Source organism: Amblyraja radiata, chromosome 36 (assembly GCF_010909765.2).
Source record: "Amblyraja radiata isolate CabotCenter1 chromosome 36, sAmbRad1.1.pri, whole genome shotgun sequence".
NCBI lineage: Eukaryota > Metazoa > Chordata > Chondrichthyes > Rajiformes > Rajidae > Amblyraja > Amblyraja radiata.
Window position 1 is genome coordinate 20,677,270 of NC_045991.1, and position 23,177 is coordinate 20,700,446.

Genomic DNA, 23,177 nt, shown 5'->3' on the forward strand with positions numbered 1-23,177 from the left:
GTGATTGGCCAACTGGCAGACAACTCAATGTTAAATGTGCTTTGATTGGAGTAAAAAATACCCGACATTTTTCCGTTTTTTCTCTAATTAAATAAAAATGTGCAAGTCTTCTTCATATCGAGATTCAGGAGTGATTTATATAAATATTTTTACACAATATGTGAAAATTTCATGTAGCTTGGTGACTTGGGTCACGAAATCCCATTTCTAGACACATTTGTGATGCTCGGCCCACAGCCTATTAGTGGCAATTTATGGAGGCCATTTACGGTAACCTAAAAAGCTGCATGTGTTTGGGATGTGGGAGGAAACTGCAACACCCGGAGGAAACCCACACAGGCACTCAAACCCCACAGTACCCAATGTCCGTATCGAACCAAGGTCTCTGGTGCTGTGAGGTAGTAGCTCTACCGGCTGCGCCATTGTGCTGCTCATTTTATGTGCAGATTCCATTGTTTTCTTTGTTTTGAGTTTTAGTTACTTTGAGAATAGAGCAGGATTTGCTTTTGAGTCAGTTTATAGTCACATAACCTGCGAGAATTGCCAATCCAGTGATAAGGAAATGCTACACTGGTCCCATGTGCCAATTCTGGATGAACTAGAGGCCTAATCTGTCGTTTTACGTTCAGTGGCACTATTTGATAATAACGGGGATTTTGATGCCTAATACTTAAACAGGAACCAACTTCACCAGAATATTTGATCTGGTTATTGAGGGAACTTTGTCATGTCCAAATCAGCTGGTTTGTTTTCCTGTATCCTAGCAGTGACAATAATTCAAAATTATTCGAATGCTGAAAAATGGAAAGTGCTCATGGAAAAAGCAATTTGTTTGTGTCCTTGCACATGGAAATGGAAATGGGATGGAATACAGTTAAGTCCAATATCACAAAGGAAATCTATATATAACTTTGGCCATACTTGTAGAATTAAATAACAGCTGATAGAAGGTGCTGTAAGGCACATTTGCAATTGGATCCTAATTTGTTCATTATAGCAACTCCCCAATATTGAGCATTATTGGGGCATTTTGAGCCCTTAATCCTGCTCTGCTTATTGGCTGTAAGGAATTTAGATGTATGATCATTTAACACATTGGAACTACCTCAATTTTAGAGCCCAGCTGCCTTCATACTTGTTGCCTTCTCCCCCATAATGTCTGACACCCGCACTAATCAAGAATCTATCAATCTCCGCCATAAAATATCCATTGACTTGGCCTCCACATCCTTCAGTGGCAATGAATTAGACAGATTCACCACCCTCTGATTAAAGAAATTCCTCCTCTGCATTCACTTTAATGTCTCTTTATTATCTGCCACTGATCTGCTTTGCATTGTGTGTCACTTTCTTCAATTGGACCCCTCTGCCATCTGCTAATCTCATCATTCGCATCATTAGTACTGAACTATTATCTACCTCTTTGATGACCCTTGGACTATCCTTGATCAGACTTTGCTGGGTTTACCTTGCGCTGTAAATGTGTCGATTGCAAACGTGTATTGTCCTTCAGCGGCCTGGTCAGCATGCAACAAAAGCTTTACACTGTACCTCGGTACACGTGACAACAAACTAAACGTAAACTCAAGAGCATAGACCATAGAACAGTACAGCACAGGAACAGGACCTTTGGCCCACTATGTCCGTGCCACGGATGATGCCCGATTAAACTAATCTCTGCTCTGTACCAATTCTATTTAATTATTATTTTGGTTATTTTGCAGCCACATTAAAATAAGAGCATGTGGAGGTGCATTTGTGGAAATGAAAAGCCTCTTGCATCGGCAGGGGTAAGTATATTTGTAATTTCCTGTTGTTGCATTATTGGCATTTACAAAATTTGTATTTGTATTCATGGTATATTTGGGAATTTAGTTTTTCCTTGTATAAAATAATGTGTGGACTACAATCACTTGCTTATGATTTCAATTGCAAAAATATTTCATGAAAATGCTTTTCCTTTGCTTCACTTAATTTGTCTGTTATATTTTGCCTCTGATAAATGTTAGCCGTTTAAAATTGAATTTCACATGTTTTATTATTTGTTGTTGGCATGACTAATTTTTATTAGATGGGTTGTGCATATTGAAGCAGAGAAATGTTGATTTGTGTAATGTGACTGGTTCACTACTTGAAAAAATACATCCTCCTCTAAGTAAACGTGGGACATTTATGACATTCGTGATTTTCTTCCTGTCCTTTACAGTGATGAGCAATGGTGGGCCACTAATGTAAACGCAACCCTGGAAAAGATGGGCATCCTGTTTGTTCCAATATAAAGGGGATTCGGCTGAACAGGACCCAAGCTCTTGGTACTAGATGTCAGCTGCTCATCATAACACCTTACCTTGTGGGCAGCATTGACCACCAATTCTAAACTCATCTGCTCCAACGTATCACTACTCACCCACAGTCATCAGAGAGCTATTGGCCCTCACAAGAGGCCTGATTTGATCCTTGGTTTTCACTTACGATACGATACAATAAAACTTTCTTCATCCCCGGAGGGAAATTGGTTTGCCAACAGTCACAACACACAAGGTGCACGAAAACTTGAAATTAAAAGTGAAAAGAAAAAGAAAAAGAAATGCGACTGTTGGCTGGCTGCCGTGTGCACAACGCCTTAAACGGAACGAACAAACCAACAAACGCAGGCTTATCCCCTGGGTAGAGAATTATAAAAGTAGAGTATTTCCCCCACACCGGGACCCACATTGTTCTACCACCATCCCACATGGCAGTCCCCCATCGCCGGATCCCCATTGTTATTCACGGCAGTCCCCCCACGCCTGGTCACCATTGTCTTCCCCTAACCCCCCCCCCCCCTCCCCCACTATCATTGAACGCTGATTGCGGGTCGATCGTGAGGCCCCATTGTCGCTGAGGATCATGTTGCCGCTGAGGCTCCCGCCACCGTCAAAGCTCCCGTTGCTGTTGAGGCTTCCATCACCGCCGCTGCTGAGGCTCCCTCAGCCCAGGCAGACCTCGCCATCCGGCTTCACCTCGATACCCTGGGAGGCCTGTGAGGCGAGTCTAGCCAACCGATGCACGTTCCGGTCGGTGGCGCCGTTGTTCGGTGGGTGGATTGGGCCCGCGCGGCTCCTAGGGTCACTCCCACCTCGCGTCTGCAGCTCTCCAGGACACTTCCCCTTTTCCCAGTATTACTAGCAAATCACACTTGCATCCCAGATACAAAGAAATGCAGATGCTGGTTTATATCAAAAATGGACACACTGCTAGAGTAATGGTGGTGCAACAGTAGAGTTGCTGCCTTACAGTAGCAATGTTACAAAATTTTGAGATTTAAAAAATCAAGTCTGTAATTTATCCCATCAGATAAAGCATAAAACGAAGTTTAATTTGACACCTAATTCACTTTCATATCGCATGTATTTAAAAAGTTATGGCCATTTCCATACTCGGAAATTAGCATCTTGTTCCCTGTTGATTTTCTATGGACGTAACAAAAAAGCTGTGATCGTGGACAGTCAAAAGCCCATAACTTTCTTAAAAATTAAGAGAACTGAATGAAATTATCAGTTATCATAGATTGAACCATTCTGAAACAACTATAAAATAATCTTACTTGGATGACCTGAAATTAAAGCATATAATTAGTTAGTTACCCAAGTGTAGCTAATTTCAAACTTCAATTACTAGATCTAAACATCTATCCATTTCTTAATAAATGATTAACATTTTTAAATAGCCTAAGTGTGCAAATAATATTCATAAATAATTCACAATAAAACATGATTTTTAAATCTCATTTACATTAATTTATAGGCCAAATGGAAGGAATGTAGTGTTCAATTGCTGTAAATTAAAGTCCATTTTAAATCAGCTTTCTAGTGGGATCCTGTGAACGCGCTGGTTTAGAACGTTCACATTGCGGTAGATTTGTACCTCAAATGCCAAGAAAAATACTGCGGGATATAATGGGCCCAAAATGAGCTCCTCGCAATATTAAACTTTGTATAAAGGGATCTTAAGAAGCCATTTTTAATGTAAAAATAAGCTACATACCTTCTGTGGTTTGCTCTATGGGAACCTGACGGCTGTCGGTGGTCGCGGGTTTAGAGATTGATTTTTAAACTCCTATAACTATTATCCAAGGCCTTTAAAACTAATAATAGCTTTTGCGACGGGACTTCCAGCGATTTTTCGTTAATAATTAACAAGGCTGAACATCTTCGATTTGAACAGCCTAGAGAAAATCACGTCTTAAACCCGCCCCCCTCTAAACGGCGCCAAAATCGCGCACACCCGCAGCGACAGATTTTCAGCGACGCTTCAGGTAGGCTTTGCAACATACCTACTTAAAGTGTCAGGGAACCGGGTTCAATCCTGACACAGGTGCTTGTCTGGACAGAGTTTGTACCTTCTCCCCGTGACCTGCGTAGATTTTCTCCGGCATCTCGGGTGTCCGCCCACACTCCAGATACGCACTGGTTTGTAGGTTAATTGGTTAGGTATAATTGTAAAGTGTCCCTTGTGGGTAGGATAGTGTTAATGCACAGGGATTGCTGGTTGGGCCAAAGTGTCTTGGATGAAAAAGGATGGGTGAAGTTTCAGGTTTGGACCCTTCTTTAGACTGATTGTAGGGGGTCGATCTGGAAGCAAGAAAAGACCACGACAAATTTGAAAATGGGTCCTGACCCGAAACATCAACCATCCTTTTATTCCAGAGATACCACCTGACCTGCTGAGTTAATCCAACACATTGTGTTTGTCTATCCTATTCCCCCCCCACCCCCCCCCCCCACCCCCTCAATATGAGAATTCATTGTGGGAAAGCCTTTGAGCATGTTAAAATACACGAGGCCAATTACGTAGGGTCTCCAGAGTGACTGAATTTTGCAGCAGTGGCCTTGCAATTTTAAAACATGCATTGGCTTCCATGCATTCCTCATTAATGCACTGCTCAAGTCACTGAATAATTCACTACTGTTTTCTCTGAAGTCTGATTCACAATGATGTAGTTATTAATAGTGACCAATTATTCTGCAGGCACTGTGCTGCCAGAGTTCGACAGGTAAGTATTTGGTGGCAGATTTAACTGAGCAGCTGGCTCAGTATGAACAACTGGTAGTGCAGCTGCAAAACGACATTCAGGACAAAGAGACCCAGCTACACGTGAGAGATGAACAGCTTAAGGTAACATCAATTCCAGTTGAATATTTGTTACCCTCACTGAGTGAGCTATTACAGTGATCTGTGTACTTTGTGTTTGCATTTCTGCAGTTGGATTTCACTTTAAAGCCTGAAAATTCAGTCCAAAATATTGCAAGTTTTCTTTTTAACAATAACAATTAACAATGCCTCTTATTTTCTAAAGCAAAGACTATTGTTGAACCGTTTCACGTCATATGTCGGATCTTTTCAAGGAAATTGAAACACTTGGTTAAGAAGGATGTACTTCAAAATAGGCTACAAAATGTTATTTAAAGGCCTACCCAAATGATTTAAGCAGAAATTCTCGCCTGATGCTTCCAGTACAATACTGAGAGAATGCTGCACCTGAAGTGCCAACTTTCAAATGAAATGTTGAATTAAATCGTGTTTGGTCTCTCAGGTGGATGTGAACTATTTCATTTTGGCATATTTTAGATAAAGAAATGTGTTTTCCAGGGTGACTTTTCCAGTCTTTACCCCAAAAGTAACACCCTTCAAGTAGTTAATCCACCACATTAGTACATTATCACATATTTGCTATTTTCAAATTAGTTACACGGTTTACGACATTCCAATGTTAATTGAACAATAAAGGTCCTTTATAAGCAACATTGGCTGCAAACAAATTTTAGACACTCGGAGGAAGTCATTGTTTTCTGTTTAAATCCAGTAATGATTCTTCGGATCTTGACCATGCCAGAGTTTGTTTTGCCACTGAATACTTTTGGGGCTTGATTCCAAATACAGGCTGTGAGGTTTGCTAAATTTGTAGTGCAATTGCAGCCATGTCTGGACCACTGCATTAATTTAGTGAAGTTGGCATCTCCGAAGGTGGACATTTCAGCAGGTCCGGCAGAAATGTTTCCCAGTCAGAACAGCTGAGGTTCTGACTAAATGTTTTCAGTCTTCCCTTGCCAAACGAATGGTGACAGAAAATTGCTCAAATTGTCGAGGAGTGCTTCCTGTTAGTATATAATAGCAAAGATGAAATTGTACAGGAGAAGATGCAGATGGGATTTAGTTTAGTTAATTGTCACATGTATCGAGTAAACTATTAAAGAATACAAGTTTCTGACAAATTTTGTGAGGTTGGGTGAGGAGGCACTGTGTTGGGTGGCACGCTGGCACAGCGGTAGAGTTGCTGCCTTGCAGACATTCAGTGCCAGTGGAGCTGGAGTTAGCTTTGTTAGGGATCAACGTCGGGACCTCCAGCTGCAGGAGCTTTGATCGCCGACTGCGGGAGTTTCGATCGGCCCGACCGTGGGAGAAAAGGAGGAAGATGGTAAATGTTATTTGCCTTCCAACACAGTGGGGAATATGTGTCGCCGAAAAACACGATGGACGAGCTGCCTGCCCTGGTGGGGAGTCGGGGGGATTGCCGTGAGTGCGGTAATCCTGGAGTCTGGTGCGAGTGTGGACGGCTTTCTGACTTTGGGCGGACAGGGACTGCAGAGAGAGTACAGCGGTCGATGAAGGAGCGTGTGTGTGGCACGGACATTGAACTGTTGGCTGTGGGTCTCCGCTTATCCTGTGTGCCCTAGGGATTCTCACACGGCGCTGTGGTGGCTGCTTATATTTAATCTTTATGTCGTTTTGTATCTTGTTGCTTTTTTGGTATGACTGTGTGGTAAATCAAATTTCACTGTACCTCAGTACACGTGACAATAAAGGGCCATTAAAACCATTGAATGCAAATGAATGATTTCATCCCGTGATTTCATTAATGATAATTTTAATTTTAATCTCTTAATACCAAGGCGGAATTGAAGACCTGACTATTGGTGCACTTGAATTACAAATGTTGCGTGTGTGATTTCCATTCTATGTTTCCCAGTTTTTATCACTGTTTAGAGGTATTAATCTCTTGTTAATTTCCTTAGGTGCTGGAAGACTTGAAGGAGAAACTCCGTGAAAAGGACGAGGCACTGCTGGAAACAACACAACATGTGGACGTACTGCAGAGAAAGCTCGATGAGAAGAATCGGGAGATAGCGGTAAGGAAATCATTGTTTGCTGCTGTGTGAATCTCTATTACAGGGAAATATCTCTGCAACCAGCTAAGGGATTATGTTGTAACTGGCAGTGAAATAAAAATAGCAGGGAGCCTCTTGGAAATATATCTGTAAATATGAAACAATTAGAAGATTTTCTTTTATATGAATCTCCCCATTCCTTTATTCTAAATCAGTTCATTAACCCTTTTATGATATGTTATAGTGCAGAATAGTAAGATTAAACGAGAATTTACCAGTTTGAAGTTTGATCTGTATTTTATGAGGAGTTACGATGAGGGATTACGTGAAGAAGCCCGCTAGGACGCATGCGTGTATTCTTCAAAGCAGCGGTGTGAGATCACAGATAACGGTAATGACTAAACATAGTAAGATTAGAGAAGAGGTACCAGTTAAGTATATGATCTGGGTGGGAGCGGAGGGCACGTAATCCCTCATCGTAACTCCTCATAAAATACAGATCAAACTTCAAACTGGTAAGTTCTCGTTTAATCTTACTATTTTACTTCGGAGTCACGTGAGTGACTACGTGAAGATTTCAAAGCTCTGTGATTTCATGCCGTCGAAACGTCCATGCACACGTCTGCCTTGACTGTGGGAGGAATAGTGTTAACATAATTGCACATGATCCGTTATTGAAATCATAAAATGTATTAACACAAATATAACCCTATTTATGGGGTTTTAATTAATTTACAGAATTTAAAATTCTTTCTGCAAATGTTCCAGTCTCCCTTACTGGTTTGTTATAAAATAACTGGAAAGTTCTTTCCCCTGACCATCCTGCTGCTTCGAGGACTTGGTTCATGGGCACATCCAGTCGTACTGCCGCTGATGTAGCTGCGGCCCTGGTGGAATGAGATTTGAACACATTAGTATCCACCCCAGCCTGCGTCAGTACCTTTTTCAGCCATCTCGAGATCGTCTGGACCGTCACTTTTTTGTGAGGTTTCTTATGGCTGATCAGCAGTCCCTTCTCATTGCCTCTCAGGTTTTTAGTTTTCACCATGTATAGTGATAGATGTTTAACTATACAGAGGCGGTCATCTGCGGGGTATGACCTAAATTGGATATTGAGGCCTGCTGACCCCTGTCTGTTCTGTTTTACTAGTTCGTAAATATGGAACGTAATATCGTCAGGTGAGGAGGTCATGTTGTTCAGTCTGTGCAGTGACTGAACCCTCTGTGCCGTGACCAGTGCCATACCAGGACTGTTTTTAAAACGTTAGTCTGTATAGGGACAGGGTAGATGCTGGTGACCAGTTCCTGAGTGCTTTCAGGACAATGCTTACATCCCATATATGGGAGTACCTGGTTTTTGGGGGGTTTGTGTTAAATATTCCCCTCATGAGCTTGGTTACCAGAGGGTGAGTCCCTACCGTGTAACGCTCTGTCCCTTGCCATAGCTATGTCGACAGGGCACTATTGGCGCTGTTGATGGCACTGTAGCTGAGCCCCTCATCATAGTGGAGGCCTGCCAGATATACCAGAACAGATGGGATGTTGATATTTCTGTTGGTGATTTTGTTCTTATGGCAGTACGTTTCCCACTTTCTGATGTAGACCAGATATTGCTTCTTGGTTGACTCTCTTTGGGCCGCCGAGATGATGTTTGCTGTTCGGTCCGTGAGTCCCAGTTGTAGAAGCGGTGTCTTTAAACTCTACAAATTAACAGGTTCAAGCTTTTATGGCTTGGATGGCTACCCCGTCACGGGATGTAGTAGTAGATCTGGTCTGTGTGGGATTGTAATACATGGTTCGAATACCATGTTTTGCACCACTGGGAACCATGGTTGAGTAGGCCAATCGGGTACTCCCAAAATACCAGACGCAGAGTCTTGTTGTATTTTCCTTCTTACCCGACTGATGAGGCAGAAGGGAGGGAATGCGTAAATAAACCATTTCCCCCCCAATGCAACGAAAATGCATCCGTTGCCGTTGCCCCAGGGTCTGGTTCCCATGAAACATAGTTAGATATCTGGTTGTTTAGTCTGAATGCGACAAGATCGATATCCGGTTTCACGTATGTTGCTGTGATTTCAGCAAACACTGTTTTGTTTAACATCCATTCGGTGTTTTCATTAAATTTGCGTGACCTGGTGTCTGCCACTAAATTTAGTCTCCCTGGTAGGTAAGTGGCTGATATCCAAATATTTCTCTGGATGCACCATTGCCAAATTTAATTAGCGAGATTGTCACATGATATCGGTTTGTTGCCGCCCATGTGGTTGATGTATGCTACCACAGTGGTATTGTCTATCTGTAATCTAACATGCTGGTGGTGTGTTTCTGTACAATATGAGTTAAGTCCATGAAATGCACCCAACATTTCCAAGTAATTTATACCCAGTGTCAGTAAGAAGGATGCCTCCTGCACTGTCCATCTATCTCCACAGCTGGTGATGGTATTGGTGGCTCCCCACCCTAGTGCACTGGCATCCGTTTGTAGTACCATCGAAGGGTTACTGACAATGATAGGGTTGGAACAAAGCCGGATGTTATCGATCCACCATTTTAGCTCCGTTTTGGCGTGGATTGGTAGTCTCATAGGTCTGTTAAAGTGACCTGCATTGATTTTTAGAGCTTGAATTTTAGCTCTCTGTAAGTTTTGGTAATGTAAAGGTCCAAATTGTGTGGCTGGGAAAGCAGCCACCATTTTACCAATTACTTTGGCTACCAATCTGATGGATGGATTTGTGATGTCAATGAGGTTGCTAAAAACCTCTATTATTTCTCTGGCCTTTCCCTTGGGAAAGTGTCACCGTCTTGTGAACTGAATCAATGGTGAATCCCAAGTAGTCCATAGTAGTGGACGGTGTTAGTTTAGATTTAATTGGATGGATGATCAATCCCAGTTTTTCAAACAACTGTTTTGTGGCTGTTACAGTTAGTATGGCCAATTCCAAAGTTATGCCCACAATGAGTATGTCATCCAAATATGCCATAACCATATGTTTGCGTTTGCGTAGAAACGCTAGGGCTGGTTTAAATTTTTTTGTGAACAGCCTGGGCTGATGTTAGTTCATTTGGCAGCGCTTTATATTGCCAGCTTTGTCCCATCCAGTTAAATTTTAAGTAACGTCTGTGGTCACCTCGTATGGGTACTGAATAGTATGCATCTTTTAAATCGATGCTAGCCATGAAGTACCCTTTGGAAATTAGTTGTTTAGCAGTAACAAAGGTTTCCATTTTGAAGTGAATATATTGTACAAATGTATTCAATTTTGTCAGATCTATGATGATGCGACAACCACCATCTTTTTTGGTTTTAGTAAATATATTGGACACGTCTTCCCCCAACCTCCATGCTTCCCATATTATTTGGGGAACCAGACCCACCTACCTCCATTGTTACCAGTGGCAGGACTACTTCTTCCTGAAGTTCTTCCGTTGCTGTGCTGGTGGTTGGCTCTTCGGGTTGGTTGCTGGTGTTATTGGGGTTCCCAGCACCTTCCAGGAGGGTCGGCCTGGGCCATGGCCTATAAAGACTCATGTTTAGAGTGCCGAGCCCTCGAACATTCACCAGTTCTGCCAGTGGGTGCGTAGGGGTGTTGTCGTAGGCTATGGTGGGTTTTAGCAGGGTAGGTTGATCCTTTAATTAACCCCAAAGTTTTGGCTTCTTCGTCCAGCTCCTTTACCTGCTTTGACAAGTTGCCTCCGAACAGGAGAAGGACGGTTTGGTGGCGCCAGGCTTACACAGCCCCGTGAATTTTGGATTTAGCGTTGGCTGTATGGCACTTTTTCTAATGCTATTTAATTCGTGCTGAGTGTTGCATAGAAGTGCCTGCGTGTCCTGTTGGTCTTGGGACATGGCCGTGGTGTCCACCGTACGGGCAAAATCGGTTATTCCTGAAGTTAGTAACTTCAGGACTTTTTGAAGCTTCACATCAATGCTTCTGCCCGTGGCCCGATGTGCTTCCAGATGCAGCTGTTTATAATTGCCACATTCAGGGAAATGCAGTTTCCTGGTGTTAAATGTCTCCCTGTTGTATCCAGCACAGTCTGTTCCTGTAGCTGGTTCAGTGACATGTAGTCAATGCTTGTTGCAAGCTTAGGCTCCAGGTTTGCCCCTGTTTGGTCTGGCTGCATGAAGCTTGCCACCATATCCAGCAAATGTTATACAATTCAATTTATTGTCATTTGGACCCCTTGAGGTCCAAACGAAATGCCGTTTCTGCAGCCATACATTACGAACAAATAGCCCCAAGACACAACATAATTTACATAAACATCCATCACATTGCTGTGATGGAAGGCCAAAAAAACTTCTCTCTCCACTGCACTCTCCCCCCCCCCCCTCCCGATGTAAGAGTCAAAGTCAAAGCCCCCGGCGGGCGATGGCGATTGTCCCGTGGCCATTAAAGCCACGCCGGGTGATGCAAGGTCGCACACCGGGTCTTGGTGTCAGAGCCCCCAGCGTACGCTCGCAGAGACCCGCCGCCATTCCAAGCCGCGCGGGGCGGTGCTGTAAGGCCGCGCTCCAGGAGCTCTTCAACCCCGCAACTCGGGCGCGAGAAGTCGCCGCTGCGGAAGCCCCGAAAAGCGGTCTCCCTCCAGGGACCCGCGGGCTCCCGGTGTTACCGTCCGCCAAACCCGCAGTTGCAGCCACCGAATCTCCGGGGGTCGGGTCGCAGCAGCGTCCACCACAGCTCCACCCGCTCTGGACTCGGCCAGCTCCGCGACGGTGAGGTGAGTAGTCGGCACCAGAGCCCCCGGTCTTCCTGTTGGAGGCCGCTCCTCGTTGCAGCCCCAACGACAATGGAGACTCGACAAAGACAAGGTCGGGTCTCCCGTGCAGGGAGAGATTTAAAAGTTACCCCCAACCCCCCCCCCCCCACACCACCCCCACCCCCCACACACACATACCCCAACAAAAATAACAAAAACTACATAAAAACATAGACATAAAATAATAAAAACACAGACGGACTGCAGAGGCCGCTGCAGACGAGAGTCGCGCCGCCTACCGGATGTTCTTTCTCCTGCACCCCATGCACACTGGTGTATTCTTCCGCGGTCCCCTCTTCCAAGTCAGCCCAGAACTGACTCGAGGTGCTCCCCTCTAATAAGTTGGATACATCGTCCTGCCCTTGAAAAGGTGCTGCTGTGGGTTTGATATAGGGCCCACAGTGGCCCGACTCCAAATCCCGGAGCTGGTCACGCTGGAGCAGATGCTCCAAACACCGTTCCATACGGGTCCAGCGCTCTCGGTCGCTGGCCTCCCGTGGTGTATCAGAGTCGGACTCCTCCCAGTCCACGACTCTGTTTGTTTTGTGTTTTGCCTGCCGCCCGGCAGCGTTGATTTGGCCGGCGCGGCGGCTACACAGGGCACAGCTGATCCCACTACGGGTGATCTAGTGCCGACGGCTGCTTTGCTGGCTGTCCGCTGCTTCGCGGTCCTCCCTGACCAGCTTCGTCGCAGCCCTCGTTGACTTTTTGCCTTTCTCCCTGTAGTGGGCAAAAAGACGGCAGAGTAAGAAACCTTACCTGCAATAGCGGCTTTTCAAATTGCCGCCGCGGGGGAACGTCCTTCCATCGCGTCTGACGTTTCGCAATGCGTGTAGCGTAATGCCACGCACGCGTTCAAGCGGGCTTCTTCACGTAGTCACTCACGTGACTCCGAAGTAAAATCACAGTTTATGTGGAGCCTTGCAGCATTGTCATTCTGGTTATGACAGGTTGTTGGCATTGCTGATCTGTGCCACCAATTTTTTTCAGCCGTGACCAAGATCAGAAGATCTGATATTTAAGATGCCTACAACACATGAACTCTTGATTATAATGCAACAGTGTCACTATTGACTATATCGTTCTTCATTTTCCCATCCACTAGTGGGAGAGTCTAGGACTAGAGGTCATAGCCTCAGAATTAAAGGATGTTCCTTTGGGAAGGAGATGAGGGGGAGGTTCTTTAGTCAGTGGATGGTAAATCTGTGCTTTAGCCTTCTTAATTACAGCGCCAACCTTCCTGTTCATCGCAGTGTGAGTCTATCACCTTGGCTTTGCATCATGTGAATTTCACTCAGACAGTGCCTCCCCCGTTTGCCATGTCTCTCGCCTGCATAATGGGCTGGTGAAGGAAGCGATGTGTGTGTGTGTGTGTGTGTGTTCCACTCTGACAGTCGCCGTTCCAGTTGCCGATTTTTCAGGTGACTGCCGGCAACTTGACAGACGCCTGACAAACCGCCTAAGTGGAACAGGCTCCCGAAAGTCTTTTTAGTTTAATTTGGCTACTTTTTAATTTATTTAGGAGTTGGTTGAAGATTTGAGGAAGCTTGAGGACGAGAATGAAAATCTCGACAACAAGCTTCTGGCTGAAGACTACGCCACCCATATCAAGGTCCGAGATTTGAAAGAAAGTCACAAGGCTGATTTAACAAATCTCAAAGGTAAACACAGCACTCAGCTCCGTAAAATCAGGGAGAAACATGCACAAGAAACATCACAGAAAGATCAGTGCTGTTTACAACTTCACAAAGATCTCCAACTTTTAGGACCTCACGCCAAGTTCTGTGCACCCCTTGCAGAACAGGCAACTGGTTCTTTAAATAAGTTCACCGAATGGAAGATTAACGAACTGGAAGGTAATTACTCAAAGTTGACCTGTTAATATTTTTGGCCATAAATGGTCCCACCGCAGATTTGTACATCTGTCGTCTCGTGGTAGGGAGTAGGTTTGCCCTAAAATATTCTAGCATTAGAGGAATGGAGTGGATTTTATAACAAAACATTACTTCATTTTTGTTTTGCCATGTAATTATCTCGTCCATGTAACCTCGTGAGATTTTGTGTATGCAAATTGGTTGCTGTAATTCCCATATTTTATCACTGATCACACTTAAAAATATACTTCATTGGTTGGTAAATGGGTTGGTACATTCAGTGATCAGGAAAATTAGCGTGTAATCTAAGTTTTTTCCATTCAGGTATTCTGGTCAGATTCCTTAATCAGAAGATAGTGTTGTTTAAAGGATTCAAGAAAATAATTATTTGAGAAGCATTTGTGAGAGTCTGCCAAATGGCTGACAGGAACACACAGTAGTCATTTGGACAGATTCGTACAGATGCTTTTCAAAACATTCTCTTCTTGAACCCTTTAAACATCGCTATCACTGAATTTTAATTTAGAGAGGATGCCGATAGTTAAAACATGACATCGTGAAGGGCGGCCTGGTGGCGCAGCGGTGGAGTTGCTGCCTTTCAGCGCCAGAGACCTGGGTTTGATCCTGACTGTGGTGTTTGTCTGTACGGAATTTGTATGTTCTCCATGTGGGTTTTCGTCCAGGTGCTTCGGTATCCTCACACTCCAAAGACGTACAGGTGTGTAGGTTAATTGACTTGGGTTAATGGTAAATCATCCCTAGTGTGTGTAGGATAGTGTTAGTGTGCGAGGATCATTGGTTGCCACAGACACAGTGGTTCGAAGGGCCTGTTTCCACGCTGTATCTCTAAACAACATCATTTGAAGACATTTTACCATTCACAATGCCCTTGCCGGAAATGGTACATCAAAGTATTTTAATTTCAAATATCTTTTAATGAGAACACCACAGAGCAACCATGACACTTCATTAACTCCATGAATGTCTTATCTCTGAGAGACTTGAGCTGTGTTTGCATGACAGTTTATGGAAGAGAGGGTGAAACCAGGGACAAGGTAGAGAGACTATATTCAGCAGCAGAAGAGGATATTCATTTGGAGTAATTTAAAATAAATAAGGGTTTTAATGGAGCCAGTGGAGAATGATCATTTTGTTTGTTTTGGGATTAAGTAACTTTATACCTTAATTTCCAAAATGTTGAGGAGACACATTTTCTGTGGAGCTTTATTCAAGCTTCTAATCTTTTCTTACTAGTGATAGTTAAGGAATTTATCATTGGATAAATATGTAAATGGAATTACCATTTTGCCTGAGCAATCTTCAAGCTTAATGGATTGTAGCATTTCAAGGATATTTTATGATTTGAAATGCCGGTAATTAGTAGAACATATGATTTTCACTGATTGCCATTAACTGCAGTGGAAAAAATTGCAAACTGTGGAGGTATTTCTTTTTTTGCAACAAATATCAGATCATTATGGGTGTTTTTTCCTTTCACTTTCTTCAAGAACAAGTGAGGCTTCTGAACCAAGAGGCGGAAAGATTGGAGGACAGGTCCTTGTCAATTGAAGCTTCGTTCCAGTCTAAAATCCAGCAGATCCAAGAGGAGCTGGACAATGTACAGGTACCCCAAATATAAGTCCCTTGCACCTGGTGACGATTAAATGAATATTGATCTGTTTGTCATTTACCTGGAATGAAATTACTTCATCTTTTCAAAAAAGGAAAATTGATGGTATGATATACCGTGAGTTGTTGAAGCATTATAGGAAACAATTAAAACATTTTTTTTACATAGCTAGTTATGTACATTGTATATTTTTAATCTGGTCTGAACTGTATGAAGGAGTGCTTCCCTACATTTCACTGCTCACTCCATTCCGTGTAGAACCCCTTACTGAAGAGTAAGTGACATGGGATAGATGTGAGCCTGCAGGAAAATTCAATCATAAAATAGTTGTGGTAGAATGGAGCTGTCGGCAGTGGCACATTAAAAGTATAATGCATGCTAAAATTATTTCGAGAGTCATGCTGCTCAGAAACAGGCCCTCCAGCCCAAATTGCCCACACTGACCAACATGCCCCATCTACACCAGTCTTACTTGCCTGCAGAGTCATAAAGCAAAATATTGAATCTAGAATTTGAATGGTGGCTATTTCACAGACCACCAGAAATCCCTTGGCTTTAATTGACACTAAATTTATTTCTACCCAGCTTGTTTCTGCTCAGAAGCTGCTGCTGGAGCACAAAGATGTGGCGATTGACTATGAAGGGGAGGACGACCAGTTACACCTAAATGTGAACTGGCCACAATGCGTCGAGGCACAAAATGGTGTGTGTATAGGATGACTTTAATTGGGTAAGAAGGAACTGGGGATGCTGGTTTACACCGAAGAGAGATACACAATGCTCGAGTCAGCAGGTCAGGGAGCAATCTCTGAAGAAAAGAATAGGTGATGTTTTGGATCAAGACCCTTCATCAGACTGAGAGTCAGGGAGGGGGAAATTAGAGGTATGGGGAGGTACAGAACAAAGCAGAGCCTGCATCGATGACTGGGGGGGAGGGGGGGGGGTGGCTGGTGGAGCTGACAATGGTCCATTGTTGGCTGGGGATGAGGTGATAATGAAGGATTATAAATGGTGAAATTAGCAAGTGGACTAGGGTGGGGGAGAGACGGGGAGAGAGAGACTGGAAGTGTTATTTGGTTAGAGGTCCTTCATTCTCTTGTGTAAGAAGGAACTGCAGTTGCTGGTTTAAACCGAAAATAGACACATAAATCTGGAATAAGTCAGCGGGACAGGCAGCATCTGTATAGAGAAAGAATGGGTGATGTTTCAGGTCAGGGACCCTTCCTCGTTCTCTTTATTGAAATGGTGATACGTGTTTTCTTACAGAGAAGCTTCAAACAATATTAGAATAATATGAAGATCAATACCAGTACGCGCAAGTAGGTTTAGAACAAGTTACCAAGGGAGCAACTTCCCAGGTTGAGAGAATTTGTGATGCATTTAATTCCCCCACGTACAATCTTAATTCCAAGTGTGCGCATTCTGCACAGATTCAAGAGTCTCTAGTATCCTGCTAATTAATATTACATTGCATTTTACAAATAATTTTATGTTGCCTATTCAGATTATTTTTTTTAATGGGTAATTTAAGTAAATTTTTGTTTTGCTCTTTTTCTATCATCATCCTTACTGTTTGGCTTGATGCTTGCATCTGACGGGTGTTATTTGCTTCCACACCAGATGGTTTCTGTATGCATTACCACACACCTTGGACATGGAGAAAGTCTACTGAATTAGCTGGTGTGGGTGGGGACCCAACAGAGTATTTCCTGACTTTTTAATATGGTTGGGGAATTTTACCTATTCATATTATACGGCCATAAGGAATAGTAGAATTAGGTCATTCGGCCCATCAAGTCTAACCCACCTTTAAATCATGGCTGATCAATTACTCCCTCTTAACCCCATTTTCCTACCTTCCCCTCATAATCTCAGGCGCCTGTACTAATCAAGAATCTATCTATGCCTTAAAAATATCCACTAACTTGGCCTCCACCGCCATCTGTGGCAAATAATTCCACAGATTCACCACCCTCTGGGTAAAGAAATTTTCCCTCATCTCCTTCCAAAAATAACGTCCTTTAAACTAGACCTAAAGGGCATAGCCTCAGGAAAAGGATTGGCTTCAAAGCTGCAATAGACAATAGACAATAGGTGCAGGAGTGGGCCATTCGGTAATCCCTACTCTTTGTTACCTGTCTGCCAACCAATTTTCTATCCATGTCAGCACTCTAGCCCTAATACCATGTGCCCTAATTTTGCCCACTACTCCCTCATGTGGGACCTATATGAAATGCTTTCTGAAAGTCCAGGTACACTACATCCACTGGCTCTCACTTGTCCATTTTCCTAGTTACAGCCTCAAAAAATTACAGATTAGTCGAGCATGAAACCCTTCGTAAATCCAAGCTAACTTGGGCCGATCCTGTTACTGCTATCCAAACGTGCCGCTATTTCATCTTTTATAATTGGCTCCAGCATCTTCCCCACCACCGATGTCAGGCTAACTGGTGTATAATTCCCTGTTTTGTCTCTCCCGCCTTTCTCAAAAAGTGGGATAACATTAGCTACCCTCCAATCCACAGGAACTGATCCTGAATCTATAAAACATTGGAAAATTATCACCATGCGTCCTGATTTCTAGAGCCACTTTCTTAAGTAACCTGGGATGCAGATCATCAGGCCCTGGGGATCCAGCCAACATCATTTCCTGCCTAATGTGGATTTCCTTCAGTTTCTCGGTCACCACAGATCCTCTGGCCAATAGTACATCAGGAAGATTGTTTGTATCCTCCTCAGTGAAGATGGATCCAAAGTACTTGCCATTTCTTCTCTGAGGGTTGAGAATCTTTTGAGTTCTTTACCCTCCGGAGCTGTGGGTGGAGAACCATTCAGTATATTCAAGGGTTAGCCAGCTAGAATTTTACACTGCGGGAAAATTGAGGGTTATGGGGATTAGGTAAATGTTTAGATCAAAGATCAAATCAGCCATGATCACGTGATAGAATGAATAAGGCTCAAGGGCTGATTTTTTAACGTGATAAAAGTTTCCAATTATCCAATTCTACAACTTGCAATTCTAATGACGTAACAATATGTCTTGAAGGTCTACATTAAAAGGAACAAGTCTGTGCTTCATTGCCCATAGGTCAATTTATCTAAAAGACAATTACAATAATTTTACTTATATCTGAATATCACTGAAATCATCAAATCATTTCCAGCAGAGAATAAAAAATGATAAACTTTTTCAAACTATATTTTTCACCTTGAAGTTACGTTTTTAATGCTTATCACACCTCTGGTCGTCTTGCCGAATAACTCTAAACTTCAAATCAGCTTGCTATTTTGTTAATCAAATATGTCCGGGAGGCAAACATAGAGAATCATTACTCTTGTATCATGCCGAAGCACTTCTGTTTCTTATGGCATCAAGCATCTAATTGGCCAGTTAGATGAGTGGATGATGTTGCTTTGTGTGTAATGTGTCTGTAGATAAGTGACTCTAAATCTGCAGAGGAACTGATGAAGTGGCGATAAACGGTTTCTAAGTCAACACCGAGCCATGACAACGATGAGTGGTCTGTCATGGATTTAAGGATGAATCAAGTTGAGGAAAAAAGAGAAGGTAAGTTGTGGTGCTCTCTGGTTCTCACTTGGAACGAATCATACAGTTTACTTTGTTTTAATTTAAAATATTTAAGAAGTGAATGACTTGATTTGATCTTGATGACTTGAAAGTCGAGTGCACCTCTATTTGGGGATCTGTTTGTTGTCCATATTTCAGTCGAGACAACGGCACTTCACTCAGCTAAATTGTGCTGTGACTTAATTGTTATTCACAGAAAATACCCTGCTCAGAAGTGTCGATGCGCAATTACTGTGGAATATGATTTGCCATTGATCATTCCTACCTTCCTATGCAACCTTTACCATTGCACAATAGTGAATGTTTGGCCTTCTTTGCATGAGGCCATAAATTACTGTATTTAAACGTTCTTTGGTGCTTTGTATGTTGTGTCAAATTACATTTTGAAAATCCTTTGCAAATCACAAAACTCCAAATCACAAAATAGACGGGAAAATTAATTTGCCACAATCATTTCACTTTTAATATTTGCTAATAAGTTAATTGGCAAATGCATTAGCATATAGTTTACATCCCACCCTCCCCAGAACTGATATTCGGTTTATTTTTACGCCCAAGTATTCGTGTCCCTCGTTGAAGTAAAATATTATCTTGCCATTGACAAGCTAATGACTGTTGTGTGTCTTGCCTGTTTGTGTCTATAAGCCAGTGACATTTTTTCCGTTTGGTTTCCCCAAGGTAGATTAATTGTAGACAGAATATTTATGAAGATAGTTGTGTTGATATGAATCCCTCAGATTTTGAGGTTATTGTAATGTTTAAATGTGTTTAGTTATTATATTATGAACGTGGGAACTTTGGATTTTGGACGACTTTGGAAATCATGAAGTTGTCCCAGGGTTTTGATTACTGATACAAACTATGGTGCTTTGCAGCCTTGTCCACAACAATCCAGCGAAATCTACTTGAATGGATGAAATTTCCTGGATTTGCAAACTGGTTACTTCTGCTATCCATAATCTGATGGCCCCTAAATTAAAGATTTGGATGATTTCTTGCATAAATATTTCATAATACAATCCACTTTAAAATAATTTTAATTAAAATATTTCTGTATTTCATTGGACATCTTAATTTTGATCTGATGCTTATTTAGTTCTAATTAAAATATGTAAATGCTGATTAAACATATCGCACAATGCGTGGCGAATTCGACCAACGAGAGTGTTGTCCGGTCGTAAGCAGCAAGGGAGTTGAATGTGTTCTTTGGTGTTTGGAGGAATTAGGGGTGATATTATTCAAAATGTTAAACATCTCAATGGAGCGTGACTGTGAAGAAGTTGACATGTTCCCATTTGTGCCTGAGTCTTGAACATGTGGATAGACACAAAATACTGGAGTAACTCAGCGGGTCAGGTCAGCATCTCTGGGGAAAAAGAATAGGGGATGTTTTGGGTTGGGACCCTAGATACAAGATAAAGAGACACTGAAATATGTACGAATTTCCCATTGCGAAAGGTGGTGAATCTCTGGAATTCTGTACCCTGAAAATTTGTTTGGGCTGAATTGTCTCCCCTTGTTCCATCCATTTGTTCAGAACAAATGTTGCTTGTTAGCTGCGACAAGCTTTCTTTTATTTGTGAGTCGCTTTAGTCCTTGGTTCTTAAGCCTCGCATGGCTCTTATAATTACTTACAGCAATGCTGAATTGTTTCCGTAATTAGTTTATGATGACAACAGATTGTTCAAAATATTTTGCCTAGTATGATGATGTAATTAGAATGTGAGTTATGCAGCACAGGAATGGGCCTTTAATCTCACCAGGTCCATGCTGATTTTTGTTTCCCATCTACACTTATCTCATTTGCCTGCATTATATATGTCTCCTTCTATGCTTTTCTATTACGTGTTTGTCTAACATTAGTTTAAAAATGTTGTAATTGCATTTCATTCTGCCTCCTTTGGCAGCAAGTTCCAGACACAAAGCCCTCTCGGGGGAGAGAAATAAACTTTCCCTCAGATCGCCTTTACAACTCCCTCTTCTTACCTTAAACTTATGTTCTCTTGTTTTGTAACTCTACCATGGAAAAACGATTTTGGCTCTCTACCCTGCCTCACATAATCTTACATACTTCTATCAGTCACTCCTTAACTTTCTCACTCCAGGGAAAAAGAGCCCCATCCATCCAGTTTCTCCCCATAACTAAAGTTCTCCAATCCAGGCAACATCCTTGTGAATTTTCTCTCCATGTTCTCCAAATCTATCGCTGATCAGACTGTAGAAGTGTGGCCTAACTCGTGTTTTGTAAAGTTGCAATAAAACATCCCAACTATTATATTCTATACCCACACCTACCACGGCAAACATGCCATATGCTTTCTTCATCAATCTGTTGCCTTGCTAAATTTTGAGAACTTTGGACGGACCTCTAAGTCTCTATTCATCAATATTCATCAGTGCCCTGACCTAAGTCCTACAACCATTTTTATTTCCCAAATTCTATCTGCCTGTGCTCCGGCCAACTTTCCATCTCATCTATATCCGACTGTAACCTTGGACAAATCTTCTCGCTCTACATAAACCACCAAATTTCATGTCATCTGCAAGCTTATATCCTACATTGTGATCCAAGCTGTTATCACCAAACAACGGAAATCTCAGCTGTGATCCCTGTGATACCACAATAACCCCATCAGATAAACATCCTTCCATCACTGCCTTCTATTTAGATCCAACTGGCTAGCCCACCTTGCATTGCATGTGCCCAAATCTTCTGCACTCGCCTACCATGTGGGACCTGATGAAATGAATGCCCTAGTAATGCACAAAAATGATTAGTACATTCCAGTTAAAGTTACTGCTCATTTTCCAAAATTGTTATAAACCCCAACTAAAATATACTATCATTGAATTCTTTAGTTAATTCAGTACTCTAATCATTTTATAACATTTAGCTCTACATTAAACTTACAATACAATACAATACAATACAATTTATTTGTTATCATTTGAACCTCGAGGTTCAAACGAAATTTGGTTTCTGGCAGTCATACACACAAGAAAAAAGAACCAAGACACAACACAATTTACACAAACATCCATCACAGTGAATCTCCTCCTTACTGTGATGGGAGGCAAAGTCTTATCTCTCCCCTGCACTCCTCGTTCTCCTCCCGATATCAGAGTCAAAGCCCCCCGGCGCGCGATGGTAAGTGTCCCGCGGCCATTAAAGCCGCGCCGGGTGATGTAAGGCCGCGCTCCGGGTCGTAAACATGCAGCTAAATTTCCAATTACATACTTTAGAGTGAGTTTTTATGAATACGCAAGTTTCACTGAAAGACTAGGAGGTTTATTTAACATAGGCAATGGAGTTAATATAGATGGCATGATAGTCGGCACAGACACATTGGATGGAAAAGGGCATGTTTCTGTGCTGTACAACTCTTTGGACTATTTAGTAAAGAAAGGGAACACTGTTTTAACCCATAGTGTATTCCATCCATTACCTGATGTAAGTAAAATGAACCAAACTTCCTTATAACTTTTCAATGCGAAAGGATGTATTTTTTCCCCTATATTTACATTGGTAATTGCAAATGTAGAACACTTAACTTTTTGTCCAAATGGCCACGACACAGGCTTCACACACAATGGATTTGCAGGTTAAATGAAAAATCTGCCTCTCTTGATAAAATACTGAAATTATATCTATATGTAAACCAGTATTGGTATTAGTTGTCTCTGGGATACCAGTGATGTTAATTTAGCTTTGTTACTGCAAGCTTTTAAAATTTAAAGCCAGCCAGCCAGCTGCAAGGTGTTTTAGCCCAGTCAGAAACTAACACCTAAACTTGGGGAAGCCACAAGGTAGCGATGGTCACCAGGGTCCAATCAGTCCATATTGTGTCTGTGTTCATGTTGTCTTTCTGAATGACGTGTCTTCCTGTGGCACAAAACTGATTGAGTATGTCTGGTTCTTTCTTGACTGCTCTGATCCAGATTTAATCTCAGAACTGCCGGAACTGGAGGAGGAAGTGGGGGATCTTCAGAGACAGGACAGGTTCAAGGATGGACAAAGCAGACCGCAGCTGGCCAAAACCTTATGGTATGTGCTCAGTCTGACACTTTCAGTTTAAACTTTGATTTTATATATCTGTGGAAATTTAATGCTTGAGTTCACTCGACATTTTACGCTGTTATTAATTTTAAGCTTTGCCAAGGTTGAATAA

The 23,177-nt window shown here is 42.3% G+C and overlaps 1 protein-coding gene across 1 annotated transcript; it reads left to right on the top strand.

Annotated features, from left to right (window-relative positions):
* Positions 1 to 2,889: 2,889 nt before the first annotated feature.
* LOC116966241 (testis-specific gene 10 protein-like) lies at positions 2,890 to 23,177 on the top strand. The gene is made up of 9 exons (XM_033012386.1): positions 2,890 to 3,076; positions 5,054 to 5,157; positions 7,056 to 7,169; positions 13,438 to 13,576; positions 13,715 to 13,771; positions 15,298 to 15,413; positions 16,005 to 16,122; positions 22,948 to 23,053; positions 23,159 to 23,177. Exons 1-9 carry the CDS (start codon positions 2,890 to 2,892, stop codon positions 23,175 to 23,177), a joined length of 960 nt encoding a protein of 319 aa, XP_032868277.1.

What these genes read in the sequence shown, in the direction of transcription:
- LOC116966241 (XM_033012386.1), top strand. Translation starts at nt 2,890, where the DNA reads ATGTTGCCGCTGAGGCTCCCGCCACCGTCAAAGCTCCCGTTGCTGTTG. An exon ending in TGATTTAACAAATCTCAAAG is followed by an intron (nt 13,577 to 13,714) that starts GTAAACACAGCA and finishes CACCCCTTGCAG; the next exon opens with AACAGGCAACTGGTTCTTTA. An exon ending in GAAGATTAACGAACTGGAAG is followed by an intron (nt 13,772 to 15,297) that starts GTAATTACTCAA and finishes ACTTTCTTCAAG; the next exon opens with AACAAGTGAGGCTTCTGAAC.